General features: G+C 65.6%; 3 protein-coding genes across 4 annotated transcripts; 2 read left to right on the forward strand and 1 right to left on the reverse strand.

Annotated features, from left to right (window-relative positions):
* The first annotated feature begins 12 nt into the window (after nucleotides 1–12).
* B3GNT3 (UDP-GlcNAc:betaGal beta-1,3-N-acetylglucosaminyltransferase 3) lies at nucleotides 13–2,410 on the forward strand. Its single transcript, XM_080384384.1, has one exon. The coding sequence runs from the start codon at nucleotides 834–836 to the stop codon at nucleotides 2,067–2,069; it is 1,236 nt and encodes a 411-aa protein (XP_080240510.1). The 5' UTR covers nucleotides 13–833; the 3' UTR covers nucleotides 2,070–2,410.
* Nucleotides 2,411–3,087: 677 nt separating this feature from the next.
* Nucleotides 3,088–11,914, reverse strand: JAK3 (Janus kinase 3). Of its 2 annotated transcripts, none has more exons than XM_080384383.1 (24): nucleotides 11,761–11,914; nucleotides 11,148–11,360; nucleotides 10,935–11,058; nucleotides 10,721–10,832; nucleotides 9,957–10,102; nucleotides 9,368–9,650; nucleotides 9,236–9,289; nucleotides 8,926–9,083; nucleotides 8,598–8,709; nucleotides 8,163–8,349; nucleotides 7,625–7,746; nucleotides 7,406–7,537; nucleotides 7,236–7,320; nucleotides 7,003–7,136; nucleotides 6,455–6,593; nucleotides 6,218–6,369; nucleotides 5,204–5,354; nucleotides 4,995–5,134; nucleotides 4,577–4,766; nucleotides 4,341–4,465; nucleotides 4,011–4,183; nucleotides 3,816–3,933; nucleotides 3,592–3,702; nucleotides 3,088–3,508 (listed from the first exon to the last, which is right to left on the reverse strand). In XM_080384383.1, the coding sequence occupies exons 2-24, from the start codon at nucleotides 11,350–11,352 to the stop codon at nucleotides 3,392–3,394; spliced, it is 3,270 nt and encodes a 1,089-aa protein (XP_080240509.1). In that variant the 5' UTR covers nucleotides 11,353–11,360; nucleotides 11,761–11,914; the 3' UTR covers nucleotides 3,088–3,391. The 2 variants fall into 2 exon arrangements, with proteins under 2 accessions (XP_080240509.1, XP_080240508.1); XM_080384382.1 differs by having other exon boundaries at nucleotides 9,167–9,289.
* A 451-nt stretch (nucleotides 11,915–12,365) lies between these two features.
* SLC5A5 (solute carrier family 5 member 5) lies at nucleotides 12,366–19,201 on the forward strand (the record flags this gene model as incomplete). The annotated part of the gene is made up of 16 exons (XM_080387022.1): nucleotides 12,366–12,440; nucleotides 13,341–13,513; nucleotides 13,717–14,230; nucleotides 14,330–14,395; nucleotides 14,716–14,767; nucleotides 14,899–14,966; nucleotides 15,029–15,183; nucleotides 15,297–15,437; nucleotides 16,090–16,219; nucleotides 16,377–16,465; nucleotides 16,588–16,700; nucleotides 17,189–17,259; nucleotides 17,513–17,599; nucleotides 17,843–18,048; nucleotides 18,600–18,703; nucleotides 18,790–19,201. 16 exons carry the CDS (start codon nucleotides 12,366–12,368, stop codon nucleotides 19,017–19,019), a joined length of 2,274 nt encoding a protein of 757 aa, XP_080243148.1. The 3' UTR covers nucleotides 19,020–19,201.
* Nucleotides 19,202–19,497: the final 296 nt, after the last annotated feature.

Below are 19,497 nucleotides of genomic sequence, written 5' to 3' on the forward strand. Positions count from 1 at the left end.
AGCCAGCAGCGCTTGGCCGAGCCCTTTCCTTGCGCCCGTGGGTGCCGCTGTCCCCCCTGCGGCAGGTGGGTGGGCGCACGGACGGGCGGGCAGGGGGAAGATCCCTGCGGAGGTACCTGTGCCGCCGGGGCCACCGCACTCCCAGCTCCAGGAGAGGCACAGTGTAAGGATGGCACCGAGCTGGCTCTGCAACAAGGTACCAGGGGGGTCTGGGGGGCTCTCCGTGGGGGCTCGTGGCTCTTTGCAGTCAAGCAGGGTCCGAGCTGGTGCCGGATCCGTCCCTGGCTGGCTGGGCTCTGCGTGGTGCCGGTGGACGAGCGGCAGATGAGCTCTTGCCGGGGTCCCCACGTGCTGCCCGGGGGACCCCTGTCCTGGTACTTTGTCTCTGAGGGTGAGGGCTGCTGGCAGCAAACCCAGGTGGGCTCCTTGCACTAGGGACCACCCCACCACCTCCCCCCTATGCCGCAAGCCAGTGGAAACTCCTTGGGTCCCTGCCCTGTGCCAGCGGGTCCCGGGGGGCTGCAGGTCCTTGGAGGCTGCACACCCTTGCTGGTCATCCCCAGGTTTTGGGGCTGTGCTTGGTCTCCCAAAGGAGAACGACCCCATCCCAGCACCAGCATTTTGTTGCTCTCCTTGGTTCTGCCGCATGTTTCCTGGCGCGGCCGGAGGTGTCAGACCCTGTGCTGCACCCAAGGGTGCCCTGCCCAGCCCGGGCACTCCCTGCATGGCAGCAAACACCTCGCTGGCTGCCTGTGGCACAGTGTGACCGTGCAGCACGGTGGGGGTTCCCCTCTGCATACCTGGAGCTCTGTGGTCCAGCTCCGCAGGGAAAGATGCTGTGCCCTGGCATGGGGCATCCCTCTGTTGTGGATGCCCGGGGGTTTGCGGTGTTGAGTGGTGCCAAACCCACTCCCCATCTCTTGCAGAGCATGTCCCTGTGGTGCCACAGGCTGGAGCTGTGGGGTCTGGTCACCGTGGGGCTCCTGGGCCTCTGCTACCTGCTCTGCTACAATGACCAGCTGTGGTCCAGCATGGCCCCTCAGCACAGCACCCCCCCTAGCCCCCAGGTGACCCTCAGCCTCCCCCCGCTCCGGGTTCTGCCCTCTCCTGCCCCATGCATGGCCAACACCTCAGTGCACAACATCTCCGGCTTCGCCAAGCTGCCCGGCCATGTGCAGGACTTCATGCGGTACCAGCACTGCCGGTCCTTCCCAGTACTGCTCAGCATCCCCGGCAAGTGCGGGGGGGCCCAGGGGTCCTCCAGCATCTTCCTCCTCTTGGCCATTAAGTCCTCACCGGTGAACTACGAGCGGCGGGAGGTGATCCGTAAGACCTGGGGGCAGGAGAGGACCTTTGAAGGAGCCTTCATCCGCCGAGTCTTCCTGGTGGGGGTAGCCCCGCGTGCCCGGGATGCCAAGAAGCTCAACCAGCTGCTGCGGCTGGAGCAGCGGGAGCACAGGGACGTGCTGCAGTGGGACTTCAGGGACACCTTCTTCAACCTGACTCTGAAGCAGGTGCTTTTCCACACCTGGCTGGTGGAGCACTGCCCCGGTGTCCACTTCATCTTCAATGGGGATGATGACGTCTTCGTCAACACTGACAACGTTGTCCGCTTTGCGATGGCCACCCAGGGTGCCCAGGAGCAGCACCTCATGGTGGGGCAGCTCTTTGTTAACAACAGCCCTGTCCGGCTGCAGCGCAGCAAGTACTTCGTGCCCATGCAGCTCCTGGCTTCCAGGCGGTACCCACCCTACTGTGGCGGCGGTGGGATGCTCATGTCCGGCTTCACTGCCCGCGTCATCTCCCGGGAATCACGGGACATCAGGCTCTTCCCCATCGATGACGTCTACCTGGGCATGTGTTTGGAGAAGGCAGGGCTGCTGCCTGCTTCCCACACTGGCATCCGGACCATGGGTGTGGGGGTGCAAGCCAGCGCAAACTCCTTCGATCCCTGCTACTACCGGGAGCTGATGCTGGTGCACCGCTTCGTGCCCTATGAGATGGCGGTGATGTGGCAGGCCATCCACGAGCCCCAGCTGCTCTGCGGCAGGAGGGTGAGCATCTTCTAGGGGGGCTGAGGAGGACCGACAGCTTGGGGGAAAATGCCAGTGCAACCCAAGGGCCACGTGGGCTGTGGTTTTTCCCACATCCCTGGGAGCTGCTGCTCGGTGCCTCCGTACTGTGAGGGAGGGTCCTTGTGGTCCCTGGGGCCACCCCTCACATCCACCATGGTCCCACTGGGCATGCAGAACAGCATCTGTGGTAGCTCCTACCATGGGGACTGCTGAGTGCCACCATGTGCCCATCCTGGCCCGTTTCTGCCTGGTTTTACCCCAAATCTGCCCTCCCATGGCCAGTGGAGCTCTGAGGCATTGGAGGGAAAATAAACAAACCCATGTTGTTAATGAGGGTGTCTGGAGCCTTCCTGGGTGACAGGGGTGGCTTGGGGGGGTGACCGTGGGCTCAGGGTGGGAGCAAGGGGAACCCCTGACCCCCCTGGGGTGGGCATTTACCCCCAGTGAGGGCCCTGCCCTGGGTGTGTGTGTGTGTGTGTGTGTGTGTGTGTGTCCCTTTGCAGAGTCCCCAAAATCCCTGGCTGTCCCCAGCCTGTGGGCCCGGTGATGACCTTCAGCGAAGGTGGCCCTGGCCCCGGTGGGATGCTTGGCCCCGGGAACAGACGGGGCCGGGCCCGGGGCTGTGGGAGGGGGATTTAACAGCAAAGCCTGGCAGGATGGTGTCATGGTCACAGCCGCCACCTGCCCAAGCCTCGGGGTGCTGAGCCACGGGCACCATGCGGTGCTGTGCCATGGGTGCCACCGTGGCAGAGACAGTGCAATGGCTCTATGGCACATGAGGACATCCACACCCTCGGGCCGGGGCACCCACTGGAGCCACCCCCTGGGAAAGCCCACGGGGAGTGCAGAGCCTGGGATCCCTGCACTGGGATGTGCCGTGGGCACCCTCACCCCTCCCCGCTCTCCCCCAGCAGCTCCACAGTGACCGCCCCCCCCCCCCCCCCCCCCCCCGTGTCCCCTCTCCCTTGCATGTCCCCTCCCCTGTGCATCCCCTCTTGCCTCAACCCAGCCGGCAAATTCACCAAACTTTACTAGAAAATGGCCAAATCCTGCCGTGGCGGGGGCAGCGACAGGCAGAAGGGGGGTCAAAGACAAGCAGCATCACATGGGGGTCCTGCCAGCTGCAGAGGAGGGGGAGACAGGGCAGCATTGCATGGCGGGGGTGCAAGGGGGGCTGTGTCCCCCCACACTGCATCCCCTCTCTGGCCCCGCAGCCCTTAAAGCGTGTGGGAGCGTCGCAGCGGCCATGTGTCAGTCTGCCACCACCTGGTGCTGGGGGGTGGCTGGGGTCCCAGTTGGGGGGTGGCCAGGGGGGGCTACCCACGGGCTTTGCTCCAGCCATCCTTCAGCGCCTCAATCTTGGGGGCCAGGTCCCCAAAGGTGGGTCTGGCACCAGGGGTGAAGGCCCAGCAGCTCAGCATCAGCGTGTAGACCTGGGGACAAGGGACGGGGCCACCACAGGAGTGTGTTGGTGGCCCCCCAGGACCCCTACCGAACCCTGGGACCGCCGCCTCACCTCCACTGGGCAGCCGGCTGGCACTGGGAGACGCTGGTTGTCCTTCAGGAGCTCCAGCAAGTGGCAGATGATCTGTGCCGTCTTCTCGGCGCCCATCATGCGGAGGAACTCCTACAGGGATGGCCATAAGCACCCGGCCACCGTGGCCACACCCAGGGGGCTCCTACCAAAAATAGTGGGCCCAGGGTGGGGGCAGCGGGACCCCTGTCCCAGGGGGGTCTTACCTCCGAGGGGCTCTTGCTCTTGTTGCCATAGGTGAAGAGCTCATAGAGGAGGACCCCGAAGCTCCAGATATCGGATGCTCGGGAGAAGACGTTGTCTGTCAGGGACTCAGGCGCGTACCTGCCAGTGGGAGGATGCTGAGCACCGCATCCAGCCGCGCTGGCAGCCCCATGTCCCCCAGCCGGTGCCACCCTCACCAGAATACGGGGCTCTGGCCAGGCTCTCGCACTACGTAATAGTCCTTGTCCTGCGGCAGCAGCTTGGCCAGCCCGAAGTCCCCGATCTTGACGTGGGTCTCGCTCTCCACCAGGATGTTCCTGCTGGCCAGGTCCCGGTGCACGCAGCGCTGTGCACCCAGGTACTCCATGCCCTGCGTGGGATGCAGCCGCTTGCTGGGACCAGGACCCAGCAGCACCCCTGGGCGCTCATCCCAGCTGGGCTGCGATCCCCTGGATGAGCCGTGGCATTGCTCCGACCCGGCTGTGAGGGAGCGAGACCCCCTTTGCTGCCAGTCCCTGGGGTCCCACCTTGCAGATCTGCCAGGCATAGAGGAGCAGGGTCCTGTGCTCCAGGCGGGGCTGGTTCTTCTGCAGGTAGTCCCGCAAGCAGCCGTTGGGCAGGTACTCCATCACCAGCCGCAGCCCTCGCCACCCTGCACGCACATCCATCACCCGCCAGCCGGGATGCGGGCAGAGCCGGGGCTGGGTGCAGGCAGCATCGCTGCGGGGAACCCTGCCCACCCCCTGCCCCACGCTGTGCTCACCCCGGCTGTAGCACACACCCCGGTACTGGACGATGAAGTCGTGCTGCAGGGAGTGCAGGATCTGGATCTCCCTCTCGAAATCCAGCAGCTCCTTGGCCGAATCCTGCTGCAGCTTCTTCACCGCCACGAGCTCGCCCGTGCTGTCACCCAGCGGGTCGTAGCGGCACAGCTCCACACTCCCAAAGTTGCCCTGGCCGGGGAGAGCCGGGTGGGGATGCTGGGGTGCCTTGGGGGGCCCCAGAGACCCCCACCATGTTCCCAGCACCTGGTGTGTCCCCCAGACCCCACGCACAGGGCACAAACTAAGCGAGCAGGGGATGTTTCATGCCCCAAATGCGGGGGGTGTGTGTGTGTGTGCAAGAAACTTGTGCACTAAATCTTGGGGGACAGGGTCTCCTCTTCCCCCCACCCCCCTCACCTTGCCCAGCAACGAGATGTACTTGAGGTGCCGCTCCTCGAAGTGCGTGGGGTCCTGGCACATGGTGAGGGGCTCGTACCCCCAGAAGCTGTCCCGGGGTGTTACGGTCATGGGTGACACGTCTGAGAGCAGCTCATAATCTGGGGCAGGTGGGTGGTGAGGGCACGGCGGGGATCTGGAGCCCAGCCCCCCACCACCCCAGGGCTCACCGGAGGTGATGAGGCTGTTGAGGTCCCGGATGAGGGCGCGGAAGCAGGGCCGCCGGCAGGGCTGGTAGTCCATGCACTGGGCGATGAGTGTGGCCAGCTCCGTCCACTTCGGTGCAGGGAGCTGGAGGCAGCTCTGGTAGAAATCCAGCTTCTGCGAGGGTGGGAGAGGGTGCTCAGGCTGGCTGTGGGTGCCTGGCCCTGTGACCCCCCCCATGCAGACCCTGAACAGCCCACCCACTTCTCACCAGGCTGTGCAAACCCCTCGCCGTGAGCATCCCCCAAAGGCTGTGGGACATGAGGCTGGGGGCTGGTTATAGCTGGTCCCTGCAGTGCCAGACCCCGCAGCCACCTCCACTGGACACTGGGGCTGGGGGGCTCCGGAGCCCTGTGAGACCCCAGCTCTAGGTGCTATGGGTGCCCTGGGTGCCCATGTCCCCCCAGCCATGCCCCTTCTCCAGTGTGACCTGGGCCACCACAGAAATCCTGGGCTGGGACAGGTGGCACGTTGTCATCTCTGGGCAGTGGATAAGTGAGGAGAACCCATGTGCAGTGGGATGGGGCAGGAGAGTCGGGATGGGGCAGGAGGGTCAGGATGCTGAGGACTGGGATGCAGTGGGATGGGGCAGGAGGGACAGGACTGGGATGCAGTGGGATGGGGCAGGAGGGTCAGGATGCTGAGGACTGGGATGCAGTGGGATGGGGCAGGAGGGACAGGACTGGGATGCAGTGGGATGGGGCAGAAGAGACAGGGCTGGGATGCAGCGGGATGGGGCGGGAGGGTCAAGACTGGGATGCAATGGGATGAGGCAGGAGGGTCAGGATGCAGCAGGATGGGGTGGGAGGAACAGGACTGGGATGCAGCAGGATGGGGTGGGAGGGTCGGGATGCAGTGGGATAGGGCAGAAGAGACAGGGCTAGGATGCAGTGGGATGAGGCAGGAGGGTCAGGACTGGGATGCAGTGGGATGGGGCAGAAGGGTCAGGACTGGGATGCAGCAGGATGGGGCAGCCTCACCTTCTGGGGCTCCAGCAGGCTCACAGGCATGTTGCCACCACTGAAGATCTCCCAGAGGGTCGCCCCGAAGCTCCACTTGTCGGCTGGCAGCGCCAGGCTCTTGGGGTCACTGAGGCACTCGGGGGCCACCCAGGGGATGCGCTCCACCAGCACTGGGGGGAGGGGGGCGGCCCTGCTCAGCACCCACCAGGGAGGCCCTGCCACCCCCCAACGTGTCGGGTCAGCCCCGGCACTTACTGTCCTTGGCCAGGACGGTGATGCTGACTCCGGGGTCATTGAGCTTGATGAAGGGGGGGCTGCCGCTGGCCACATCCCCCTCCCGGGTCAGCAGCACCTTCTTGGCAGAGACATTGCCGTGCGTGATCTTCTTGTCCTCCTGGGGAGGGGCAAGGGGTGAGGACCATCAATGTTGCCCCAGCCTGTGGGGCAGCCCCATGCACGGGGCTGAGCTGGTGCCAGCCGGGATGAGTCAGCAGGGATGTGTGGGAGCCGTGGGATGTGGATGTGGGGGGGCAGTGGGCCATGGGTGGGTGGGGGCTGTGGGACATGGATGCATGGGGGCCGTGGGACATGGATGGGTGGGGGACATGGGATGTGGATGCGTGGGGGCCACAGGACACGGATGCACAGGTGCTGAAGGATGCAGACAGGAGCCACAGGACACGGATGCATTGCAGCTACAGGACATGGATGCATGGGATCCGGGGGATGCTGACATGCAGGAGCTGCAGGACACATGGACCACGGGACACCACCGCTTGGCACCGTGCCGGCAGCTGGCTCACCAGGTAGTTGAGGGCGTACGCCAGCTGCTTGGCCACCTGCAGCTTCCAGCTCGTTGTCACCTTGCCCTCGCCGTGCTTCTTCTTCAGGTAGAGGTCCAGGGGCCCGTACCTGACGTACTCCTGCACCATGATGCCTGCGAGGGGGTGGGTGGCACAGGTGGCTCTGGCACTCACCCTCCCAGCGGGGTGCGGCCGCGGCACCGCGGCGCCTGGTGAAGGGGACAGGCACTCACTGTCCTTCCCGAGGCTGACACCGTGCAGCAGGACCAGGTGCTTGTGGGAGAGCTGGCTCATGATGCTGGCTGCCTCCAGGAAGGACTGGGAGCGAGGAGAGGCCGGCTCAGGGGGGGCTGCGGGGGGACACCATCCCCCAGTGTCAGGCTGGGAGCTGCTGCCGCCTCACCTCAGAGCAGTTGTGGTGGCTACTGTCCATGACCTTGAGCACCACGTTGGTCTGGTAGTACCCGTCCTCCTCCTGGTCCCGCTTGATGCCCTTGTAGATCTGGGTGAAGGAGCCCTGGCCCAGGTTCTCGCCCTGCCGCGGGAGGGGGACGCTGCTGGGGGGGTCCCTGGCCATGTGCCGCCACCTACAAGTGTCCTGCCCTCCCCCCACCCCCCGTACCCGTGTGAGGCACTGGGGGTCGATCTTGTGGAACATCATCTGGTTGAGGCTGCGGCGGGGGGCCGTGGGGGAGCCGGGGGGCTGGGGGCAGCCGCTCCGCACGATCAGCAGGTTGGACTTCTCTGGGGGAGGGGAGGGGGGCAGCTGTGAGGGGCAGCCGGGGCAGGCTGTGCCCAGGCTGTGTCCTCACACGGCCCACGCCATGATGTCACAGCCTGCTCCATGATGTCACGAAGCTCATCCTCTGACATGCACAGCCCGCGCTATGGTACCATATAGGCAGCTCTGTGATGTCACATGGCCCACTCTGATGATGTACCCTGCCCTGTGACCTCACACAAGCTGCTCTGTGATGTCACACAGCCCACTCTATGATAGTCTGCTCTGTGACATCACACAGTTTGCTCTGTGGTGACGCAGCCTGCCCTGTGACCTCACACAAGCCACCCTGTGATGTCACACAGCCTGCTCCCTGATGTCACAGCACCGGGGCGTGCGCAGCCCTGTCCTGTCGTCCCCCCCCCAGCGGCGCTGTCACCTTTGGGCAAGGGTGAGCAGCAGGCAGCCAGGCGCATGCGGGCACCCTCTGCCTGCAGCCCGCAGCGCCCATAGGTGCCCAGCAGCTCCCGCAGGCTGCAGAATGGCCGGGTCACCCCTGAGAGCCAGAAATTCCCGTCCTCGTCCCTGCGGATCAGGCAGCGCTTGTAGTCCTGGCCGGAGCGGGTCTGCAGGGCGAGAGCTGGGCTCAGCGATGCGAGGTCCCCCCGGGAGCCCCCCAAACCCCTCCTGCCCTGTGGGTGCCTGCGGTGGCCCTGGAGCTGTGTCCATCCCAATGGGCCATCGCTGGTGGCACCGTCCCAGCGAGCCAGCACCGGGTCTCAGCCCTGTGTTCCCCTCCCGGTGACACGCGCAGCACCCAGCACAGGACCCCACGCGGTGCCAGCACCGAGTGCCGGTGCCAGTGCCACCTCACCTCAGCGCAGACGGTCAGCAGGTAGCTGTCGAAGTCCTGCGGGCTGCGGCGCAGCAGGTACAGCCCTGGCCGGCTCCCTGCCACCTTCAGCTTGTTCACCACAAACTCATAGCTGCGAACAGCAAGGCTGGGGCATCGCCAGCGTGGGACCCCTCGGGGGGACCCTGGGGACCCCCACTGCTCACCCCTCCACCATGGTGTCCCCACAACTGGTAGGCACTGGGGTGGCCCCAGTGTTGCAATGGGGACTGGTGGCTCCTGCCCAAGTGAGTTCTTCCCTGGTCAACTGCAGCTTGGGGTTGGTGAGAGGGGGGGTCCCGGCACTCACCTGATGGGCCCGTGGCATTGGTTCTCCATGTCCTCCAGGAGCCGGGGGGGGGCCACCTCCTTGCAGAAGTAGTGGTGGGCATCTGCCGTCAGGCGGTAGTAGCCATCAATAAGAGCCACGAAGGAGCGGGCTTCCCGCAGCGTGGGGAACTCCACCTCCTAGGGTCAGGCAGGGGGGTCAGCCCTGTGCCAGCCGAAGCCCCCCACCACTCCAGGGCTCCCCCCACACACCCCCGGCTCACCAGCACCCGGTTGTCCGTCTTGGTGAGGGTGACCACGCGGTTCTCCACGGGGCTGCCCTCCCGGCTTACCTGCTTGATGCTGATGTCAGCGATGTCGGGGAAGTCGCAGAAGTGCTGGCGACTCTGTGGGGGACACGACCGGGGGGGTTGGCCACCACCTCCCCCACCATGGGACCCCCCAGCAGAGCCACCCACCCTCACCTCAGAGCCACCACAGCTCCAGGAGATGCCATTCTCGCCGGCCACGTGGATGGTGATGGCCGTGGCAGAGCCAGGCAAGCGGACACAGAAACTTTCCTCTGCCCAGTGCCGCTGCAGCCGCTCCAGGTCCAGCAGGTACTTGAGCTTCAGGTAGCGCCTGTCCGTCTGGCAGCCGCTGATCTTCCGCAGGGATTTGTGGAAGCGGTGGCGGATGCGCTTGCGGGTGAGGAAGCTGTGCTGCTGGATCTGGCACCGCAGCGAGTCAGGGATGCAGGACTTGTAGCTGCCGGCGATGGGGAAGCAAAGTAGGGTGGGTCTCGGGCTGTCCCAGTGGGTGCTGGGCTGCCCCCAGGGATGCTGGGCTGCCCCAGTGGGTGCTGGGCTGCCCCCAGGGATGCTGGGCTGCCCCCACGGGTGCTGGGCTGCCCCCAGGGATGCTGGACTGTCCCAGTGGGTGCTGGGCTGCCCGAAGGGATGCTGGGCTGCCCCCAGTTATGCCGGGCTGTTCCCAGGGATGCCGGGCTGTCCCAGTGGGTGCCGGGCTGTCCCCAGGGATGCCGGGCTGTCCCCCACCAAGCCCCCAGCTCACCTGATGTGGCTGAAGACCTCGTCAGGGCTCTGCTGCTTCTCTTTGGCAATGCGCAGCATGTCCAGCACAGCCAAACTCAGGCACTCCTCCTGCCTGGGCAGGCTCAGCGCCACTTCCACGCGGCCCCCGATGAAATCGCTGCGGGACTAGGGAGGGTGCAGGGGCTGAGTTGGGGGGGGTCCCCGTGCCAGCCCCCAACTCCCTGCACTGGGTGCATCTCCCGCCTGGGGATGCTACAACCAAGGCACCTGACGTACCCCAAGACCTCCAGTTTGGGCACAAGGCTATGGCAGGTATCATTCACCCCCCCAGCTAACGGGAACTTCCACTGTGGCCCCTGCTTGCCCCCCTATCATGCTGGACTGCCCATGGGGTGCTGAGGTGACTCCAGCCCCAGCCCTGTGCCCCCCTGAGTCACATCCTGCCCCAGGCTCTGGTTCCCTGCTGCTGCCCAGGGGCCAGTGGAGCCAGCTCCATCCCTGGGGCATGCACCACTCCAAGGGACACAGTGACCCCCACCTCAGCAACCTGGGGTGCCCCATGCCTAGTGTGGGATGTCCATGAGCAGCTCTGGCTGAGTTGGGTAGGAGGACCCATAGCCAGGGACTGATGGGTGCTGGAGGAGGAGAAGGTTGGCATGGCCCAGGGCGGTGAAGGGCATGGCTGTGCTGAGGTTAACACGTACCAGACACCTGAGAAACCACACAGGACCCCACCTGCAGTCACAGTGTTGGGGACAGAGACGCCAGCCTGGTAGGGCTCACCTGGGCAAACAGGTAATCGATGACAGGGTAGTCCAGGACGGGGCTGGCCCGGTCGTTCAGCAGTTGGAAGCGGTGGGACTGTCCCAGCCCACACCAGTTGGGGAAGAGGAACCTGATGGGGAGAACGGAGAGGGCTCAGCACCACATCCCCCTTAGCGCACAACCCCTACCAGCCATCAGAGACTCCCCAGGGAGCCACATCCCTGGGCTGTACCTGATCCTGTATACCACCACCTGGCTGCAGGAGTCATCCACGGTGAAGAGGTGGTTGGGGGGGAACCAGCAGCTGAGGTCCTCGGTGGCGAGGGCAAAGAGTGGGTGGCAGACGGGCAGCACCCCTGGGGACAGAGATGGGTGCTGGGGCCCCCCACCAAGGACAGGCACGGCCGCTGCCCCCAGCCCACCGGCGCTGGGGGGTGATGCTCACCACAGGCTTTGGCAGCGTGGACACAGAGCTCCTCGGCCGTGTACTCGCCGAAGGTGAAGGTGAGGATGCCGGTGGTGGTGCCGGGGGGGCTGTGCAGGGGGGGTGCCCAGTGGTACAGGTACACCTGGAGGGTGCCAGTCTCGGTGGAGGAGAAGCTGCAGGAGCGCTCCCCGATCAGCGGGGTGTCCTCGCCCAGCGGGGCCATGGCAGGCACTGCAAGGACAGGGGGGGCTCAGTCGGCACCATGGTCCCCCAGTAGCAGTACCATGCCCCCCACCATGTGGGGCAGGATCTTGCCCCACACATGCCCTTGCCCTCAGCATCCTTCCCCAGGTAAAACCCCGCAGCCAAGCCTGCAGCATCTCCAGGACGGCGGTCAGCCTGTCCTGGGAAGGATGAAGGGGAGACTGAGGCTCACAGCTGTTTCTCCAGACACGTGGATAAACCCACCCTCCCCAGGCTGTCCCACAGCCTCTCCTCCTCGCCAGCTGGCCCAGGGCTGCGCGCCTATGCCCTGCATCGCTCCCAGGCGCGGGCAGGGAGGACTCGGCTCCATCCTGGTGCCCGGCTAGGCTGGCCAGACCTCGCGAAGCCCCCTGTGCCAGTGTGGTACCTGCTGCCGTGCTGATGGCCTCGCTGGCACCCGTGTGCTCTGGCTGTGGGGAGCAGGTCTTGGGCACAGCTCTGCCACCGTGTCGGGGTTCCTGGGCTGCGTAGGCGGCTGCTTGGAGGCTGCGAGCGAAGGAGAGAGTCAAAAAGTCCCCTCAGTGACTTCCTTCCTGCCCGCAGCCTCCTCGGTGGGTGGCTTCCTGCCAAAGGAGGAGGTACAGGCTGGGGGGCAGAAAGGAGCCACCGCAGGGGGCAGGGACCAGCCAGGGTGGGGTGAAGGGGCAGGAAGCCCTGGGCACCCCACTTGGTGCTGAGCATCCTGACGAACCCAGGCACCTGGCTGGTCCTGCTTCCTCCTGGTGCTGTGGGTACCGCAGGGATGGGCGATGCTCTGCCAGGGCATCCCAGTCCCCATTCCGTCCCACCCCACCAAGCAGGGCGAGGGGCTGGATGCTGCCCACAGACCCCTGACCCCTGCATCACATTGCAGGGACCCTCCCTGCCCCACTCACAGCCCTGGCAGGATGGGCTCAGCCCCTTCGCCCCAGTCCTGCCCTGGCCAGCCCAGCCCTGGGGTGCCACCGGTGCCACCGTGCCCTTGGGATCGCCATGGGTCTGGGCATGTGCTGGGGGCTGGGGACATGCAGCATCGCACGCACCCACCAGCGGATGTGGCAGGGCTCGGTAGCCGCCACTCAGTGTTTTTTCCCTTTCTGCCACTCCAACCAGCCCGGCAAAGGGGTGCAGCCGGGGCAGAGGCTGGGAAGGGGGTACTGCTCCCCCCTCATCCCGAAGGACAGGCAGTGGGGACGAGGCCACCAGGGCTGGAGCCAGACCCTGGGCACCAGGAGCCCTCCTCTGGTGATGCCTCCGAAGGGACGGTACCCCCGTGCCCCCGCAGTGGCTCCGTCCCCATGTCAGGGCTCTTCCCTGGTCTTGACCCCAGGATTTGAAGGGAAATTCCCATGGGACAAACTTGTTCAGGGGCCAGATGAAACAACACAGCCTTTGTGCTGGGGAATGAGGAAGCCAGCCCAGCCCCACACCTACGTGCCACGTATGACAACGGCTGGAGCCATCCTCCCATCCCTGTGCTCACCCGGAGCCACCAGCCAGCTCCCATGCTCGCCACACTGCCCGCCGGGGTGCTGGGTGCTATGCCACCACTTGGGGTGGCCTGGGGTTAGCGGGTGCCAGCATGTGCAGGAGGGAAGAGGTTATGGATGTGACCCTCGACGGCTCCATCCTCCCTGCTTAGGGTCCCTCCCAGATGCCCACACCCCGGGCTGGAGGAGCTGGAGGCACAGCCAGACCCTCACTGTGGTCTTGTCACCTCACTGCCACCTCAACAGCCACCAAGGACATCACAGCCACCTCCTCCTACCCATCGGGCTCCCCACATCCTCAGGGACCTCCGTACCAGCCCCCTGCTCTCCTCCCCACCTCAGCCCCGGGTTCCTGCCGCTGTGCGGGCAGCTGCATGCAAGCCCACTGCTTTTTTCTGGGTAAAGGTTTAGGGTTGGTTTGTTTTGTCCCCTTGGCTGGAGATAAATTTGGCTCCGCCGGCGGCTCTGCCCCTCCCAGTTTGTGCTGGTGGTGGCGGGGGGTGGTGGGGGGGGAGGATCGCTCCCGCACCCTGCTGTGAGCCTTAGGTGCCCGTCGTCCCCGGAGCCACGGAGCCTCGGTGCCCGGTGCGCTCTGGAGCAGCTGGACCCGCCGCTGCCGCTCTCCTCTCGGTGCGGGCAAGGAACCAGGAGGTATTTCGGGCAATTCCCTTTGCAGCTCGGGCTCTGCCCTTGGCAGCCCAACACGCACCGGCTGCTCAGCACGGACCTTCCCCGGGATGGGGACAGGATGGGACAGGACGGGATGGGGCATCAGCCACTCTCACCGCTCCGTGCACCAACTGTTGCACGTTGAGTGTCGGTCAATAATTGCACGGAATTTTCTCCCCCTCCAGTTTGACCACCCTCGGATGCACTGGTGCTGCCGTGCCCTGGCCTAGCTGTCCGTGCCACAACATCCCCGTGCTGCGGCCCCCTGCCGTGTCCCTGTCCCCCTGCAGGTGCCTGGCTGGGGGCTCCCCCTCTGCGGTCGCCACGCTGGCCCCGGCGGGGAGCCCGGAGGTGTGGGTGCCGGAGCGGCTCACCTTCAGCCTCTGGGACTACGGGGTCTTCGGGCTGATGCTGTTGATCTCCACCGGCATCGGGCTCTTCCACGGCCTCGCCAAAGGCGGCCAGAAAACCTCGGAGGATTTTTTCACGGGGGGACGACGGATGTCGGCGCTGCCCGTGGGGCTCTCACTCTCAGCCAGCTTCATGTCAGCCATCCAGGTGCTGGGGGTGCCGGCGGAGGCGTACCGGTATGGAGCCAAATTCCTCTGGATGTGTCTGGGGCAGCTGCTCAACACGCTGCTCACCGCCCAGCTCTTCCTCCCTGTCTTCTACCGCCTGGGGCTCACCAGCACCTATGAGGTGAGCACGGGGAGGGGGGACCCATCCTGCCCCGGCACAGCCCCTGGGGTGCCCCGATGCTGGGACAGCCCTGACGTGCTGCCTTGTCCTTGTCCCCAGTACCTAGAGCGGCGGTTCAGCAGAGGCGTCCGGCTGTGCGGGACCCTGCAGTACGTGGTGGCCACGGTGCGTGTCTGCGGTGCACGGGTGGGATGGGGACAGCGGGGACGTGGCACCCAGCAAGGGCTTGGATCTGGCCGTGCTGGTGCTGCCCTGAGCCCCTGGGAAGCATCCTCGTTCCCGTGCTCTTGTTTTCCATGCTCAAAGCAAATAGTGCTCGGTGGGAGCCTTGTTTTGAATGAAAACCCCAGTGTTTTCCCAGCGCTCTCATGCTGGGCTTGGGCAGCACTGTCACACTAAACCCCCGTCCCCGTGGGCGCCACCATCACCTGCCTAGCACCCGCGGTGCCAGGGAGATGGGGTGCTGATCCCCCCTCTTCCTACAGATGCTGTATACAGGGATCGTCATCTACGCCCCTGCCCTGATCCTCAACCAAGGTGCGGTGGGGAGGTGGGGGCTGCCCTACATCATGTCCCTGACCCCGCACTGGGGGACATCTCAGCCCTGTCCCACCCCGGGCATCATTTGCACCCTGGGGCCCTGCTCAGCACCTTCCCTTCTCCTTCAGTGACTGGTCTGGACATCTGGGCATCCCTGCTCTCCACCGGAGCCATCTGCACCTTCTACACCACCATAGTGAGTGAGCGAGGGGGGTCCCAGGGGTCCCCAGCGCTCACTCATGGCTCCATCCTGCACAGGGCGGGATGAAGGCTGTCATCTGGACAGACGTCTTCCAGGTCTTTGTGATGCTCTCCGGCTTCATCGCCGTCATCATCCGGGGGGTGCTGCTGGTGGGGGGTCCTGCCAGGGTGCTGGGCATCGCCACCAATGGCTCCAGGGTGAACTTTGGCGAGTGAGTCCCCGCACCCCTGTGCGTGCTGACCCCGCTAGCCCTGCCCCAGGGTGCCGGGGGTGGGTGCCAGCCCTGGCTCACCCCCCGCCATGGCGGTGTGCTGCTGTGCCCAGCTTCAACCCTGACCCGCGGAGCCGGTACACGGTGTGGACCTTCCTGCTGGGCGGCACGCTGGTCTGGCTCTCTATGTACGGTGTCAACCAGGCCCAGGTCCAGCGCTATGTGGCCTGCAGGACCGAGAGGGAGGCCAGGATGTGAGTCCTTGGTGCTGCAGGGATCCCCTGCGTCCTGCTCTGCCTGGGACAGTGATTGGGGGCGAGGGGCTGATCGGGGGGGAGGTGGCTTGCACACCAGCCTGGCCCCCTTAGGGACCCCAGTGCTTACAGCCCTGCACAGACCCTGCACCTTTGCACGGACCTTGCACCCCTGCATGGACCCTGCACTCCTGCACTGCCCTTGCATGCTTGCATGGACCCTGCACCCCTGCATTGCCCCTGCATGCTTGTATGAACCTTGCACGCCTGCACAGACCCTATATCCTTGCACGGACCCCTGAACAGACCTGGCAGCCCTGCATGGATCCTGCAGCCCTGCACAGAGCTGGAACCTACCCAGCACCCTTGTACAGACCCTGCACCTCTGCATAACCCCTGCACTGCCCCTGCATGCTTGCACACCTTGCATCCCTGCACAGACCTTTGCACAGACGCTGTATCCTTGCACAGACCCTGCACCTGCACAGACCCTGTATCCTTGCATGGACCCCTGCACACACCCCTGCATGGACGCTGTATCCTTGCACGGACCCTGTATCCTTGTACGGACCTTGCACCCCTGCACGGACCCTGCACCCTGCAGGGCCCCTGCCTCCCTGCTCAGCCGGGCGTGCTCCTCCTGCACTCACAGGGCACTGCTGGTGAATCAAGTGGGGCTCTTCAGCATCGTCTCCAGTGCGGTGGCCTGTGGCCTGGTGATGTTTGCGCTGTACAAGGACTGCGACCCCCTCCTGGCTGGCTACATCTCAGCCCCCGACCAGGTACCGGTCCCCCGCCAGGTCTGCCCTCTTCAGCACCAAACTGAGGGCAGCGAGGTGGAGGGGTGAGAAGGGACCCCTAGGGCCCTGGCACAGCCCCGCTGCAGGGGCTGGGGTCCCCTGGGGTCCTGCCTTGCCCTGCAGCCACCTCACCCTGCAGTACATGCCCTACCTGGTCCTTGACATCTTCGAGACGTACCCGGGGGTGCCGGGTCTGTTCCTGGCCTGCGCCTACAGCGGGACCCTCAGGTGAGGACAGGGCACCCCTCGCCCCAAGGGGTCCCCACACCTCCCCGTGGAAGGGGGCTCCGGGCTCCCCCCCGCAGGCTGCCGGCATCGGGGCTGAGCGCTGCCGCCTGCCTGCGCCCCAGCACGGCCTCCACCAGCATCAATGCCATGGCAGCCGTCACCGTCGAGGACCTCATGAAGCCCCGGCTGCCCACGCAGTCACCGCAGAGGCTGACCCTCATCTCCAAGGGGCTGTGTGAGTGGGCATGGCAGTCAGGCCGTGCTGTGCTGTGCCATGCCATGCCATGCCATGCCATGCAACGCCGTGCTGTGCTGTGCCATGCTGTGCCATGCTACCTCAACCTGTCACATGCCATCCCATGCTATGCCACACATGCTCCTCCCATCTTGTGTTGCATGGCACTGTTTTGTGCCATGCTGCGCCATGCCATGTCATGCTGCACTGAGCTGTGCTGTGCCATGGTGCACAGCATGGCGCCATGCCGTGCCGTGCCATGCCACGCCATGCTGCCCTGCACTGTGCCATGCTGTGCCATGCCATGCCGGGCCATGCGGGGCCATGCCGTGCTATGCCATGCCATGCCATGCCATGCCATGCCGTGCAGTGCTGTGCTGCACTGTGCCATACCATGCTGTGCCATGCCATGCCATGCCGTGCTGTGCTGTGCCACACCATGCCGTGCCATGCCATGCTGTACTGAGCCTTTCCTGTCTCCCCTGCAGCACTCATCTACGGCACCTCGTGCATCACAGTGGCTGCTCTGGCCTCGCTGCTGGGTGGCAGTGTGCTGCAGGTGAGCCCCCTGCGCAGGGCCGCATCCGGCACAGGGCCGTGGTCACCCTGCAGCCCCCTGCCCTTGCCCACCATGCCCGGCCAAGCAGGATCCGCCACGCACCGCTGGGTGCCAGAGAGCCCTGGAGCCGGCTGGGCTGCCGCGGCAGGGGGGTCTGGGGCAAAGCCAAGCTCCATCCTTGTGCTCCTTGACCCCCCCAAGCCCCCCAGCCCCGCGCTGGGCGGCAAGGCAGAGCTCTCCGTCCCCCTTGCAGGGCTCCTTCACCGTCATGGGGGTGATCAGCGGCCCGCTGCTGGGCGCCTTCGTCCTGGGCATGTTCCTGCCCATGTGCAGCACAGCCGTGAGTCCGCAGCGGGGGGACTGGGGAGGGACTCTGGGGGTCCCGCCACAGCCCCCTGCCCCGGCCATGAGTCTGCAGCGGGAGGACTGGGACTGGGGGGCTCCAGGGGTCCCACCACAGCCCGTTGAGGGGGGGGTGGCTCTGGGAGTCCCGCTGCAGCCCACTGGGGGGTGGGGGTGGTTCCAGGGGTCCCGCTGCAGCCCCCTGCCCCGGCTGTGCCACAAGACCCTCTCCTGTGCCCAGGGCGTGCTGGGGGGGCTGGGCGCTGGCTTCGCCCTCTCTTTCTGGGTGGCGGTGGGGGGCACCCTGTACCCCCCCAGCGCCGCCACCATGGGGGTGCTGCCCTCCTCCGTGGCCCACTGCCCACTCCGCAACCACACTGCTGCTGGGAACCGCACCGGCCTGCTGGGACCCCCGCCCATCCCCGCCGAACCCCCGGCACTGCCACGGTGAGGGGCATCGCCCGGGGGGGGACCATCGTTTGGGGGCGGGGGGGCAGGGCAGCAGGGGGGAGGCCTGGGGCGGGGGGGCTTCTGCGATGTCACAGCGCTCGCTTTGTGCACTGTGACGTCAAAAAGCACTTTTCTTGATGTCACAGTGCTTCCCCTGTTCGCTGTGACGTCACACCGTTCACTGACATCACACTTCTGTCTTTCTTCCGTGTGATGTCATGCTGCTTTCCCTGTTCACTGTGATGTCACACCACTTCCCCTGTTCACTGTGATGTCACACCGCTTTCCCTGTTCACTGTGACATCACTCTGCTTTCCCTGTTTGCTGTGATGTCACACTGTTTTCTTTGTTCCTTGTGACATCACACCGCTCCCCCTGTTCACTGTGACATCACACTGTTCTACCTGTTTGCTGTGATGTCACAGTGCTTTCCCTGTTTGCTGTGATGTCACACCACTTTCCCTGTTTGCTGTGATGTCACACCACTTTCCCTGCCGGCTGTGATGTCACACAGCTGTCCCTGCGGGCCCTGACCCCTCTCCCCACAGGCCAGCCGTTGTGGGTGACTTCTACGCCATCTCATACTTGTACTACGGGGCGCTGGGGACCCTCACCACAGTGGTGGCGGGGGTCCTGCTCAGCTTCTTGCCAGGTGAGGCTGGGGGCGGGTGGGGACATGGCCCTGCACTGGGGTCCCCCCCCGGCCCGCCCCCCCCCATGGCTCCCCCTTTCCCGCAGGGCTGACCAAGCAGCGGCAGCTGCCCCCGGGTGTGCTGTGGTGGGACATCACAAAGCAGATGTCCTCAGTGTCCCCCATGGGGGCCAGGACCCCTGGGGAGGAACCCCCGGGCAAGGCCGAAGCCCCCCTGATGCTGTTGGAGAGGCGGGACGGGGAGGGCGGCCCCTCTCGGGCCCCCCCCGAGTCCAGCACCACCACTGACCAGCTGCTGCAGGAGACCCACGTGTAGGGGGTGGGGGGTGGCCAGCCGTGATGGGACAGCGGGACAGGGGTCCCCAATAAAGGAGCTGTCACCCGGAGGAGCCTGTCCTTGGGGGGCTGGGGGGGGCCAGGGGACATGGGTGCCCATCCCTCCGGGGGTGCAGCTGGGCTGGTATGCAGGGGACAGACTGCAGGGGGACATGGGGACAGGGAAATGGGGGGACAGGGGAATGGGGGGACATGGGGACAGGGACACACGAGGACAGGGGAACAGGGGGGATGGGGGGACATGGGGACAGGGGTGGGGGATAGGGGAGTGGGGGATGGGGGGACAGGGGGATATGGGGACAGAGGGATAGGGGGAAATGGGGACAGGAGGACTAGGGGCCAGGGGCAGGACAGGGGGAGTGGGGGACATGGGGACAGGGGGATGGGCGGATGGGCGGGACATGGGGAATGGGGAGCGGGGTCTTGCCGTGCCCATGGGGCGGGGTCTGCCCCGCTAA

The sequence above is a fragment of the Falco punctatus genome, assembly GCF_963210335.1.
Source record: "Falco punctatus genome assembly, chromosome: 4".
In the NCBI taxonomy this organism is placed as follows: domain Eukaryota; kingdom Metazoa; phylum Chordata; class Aves; order Falconiformes; family Falconidae; genus Falco; species Falco punctatus.

Coding starts and splice junctions, on each gene's coding strand:
- B3GNT3 (XM_080384384.1), top strand. CDS start 834: ATGCTGTGCCCTGGCATGGGGCATCCCTCTGTTGTGGATGCCCGGGGG.
- JAK3 (XM_080384382.1), bottom strand. CDS start 11,352: ATGGCCCCGCTGGGCGAGGACACCCCGCTGATCGGGGAGCGCTCCTGC. Junction 9,290..9,367: donor GGAGCTGTGGTGGCTCTGAG/GTGAGGGTGGGT, acceptor TGTCCCCCACAG/AGTCGCCAGCACTTCTGCGA. Junction 3,509..3,591: donor CAGCCGGCTGCCCAGTGGAG/GTGAGGCGGCGG, acceptor CCTTGTCCCCAG/GTCTACACGCTGATGCTGAG.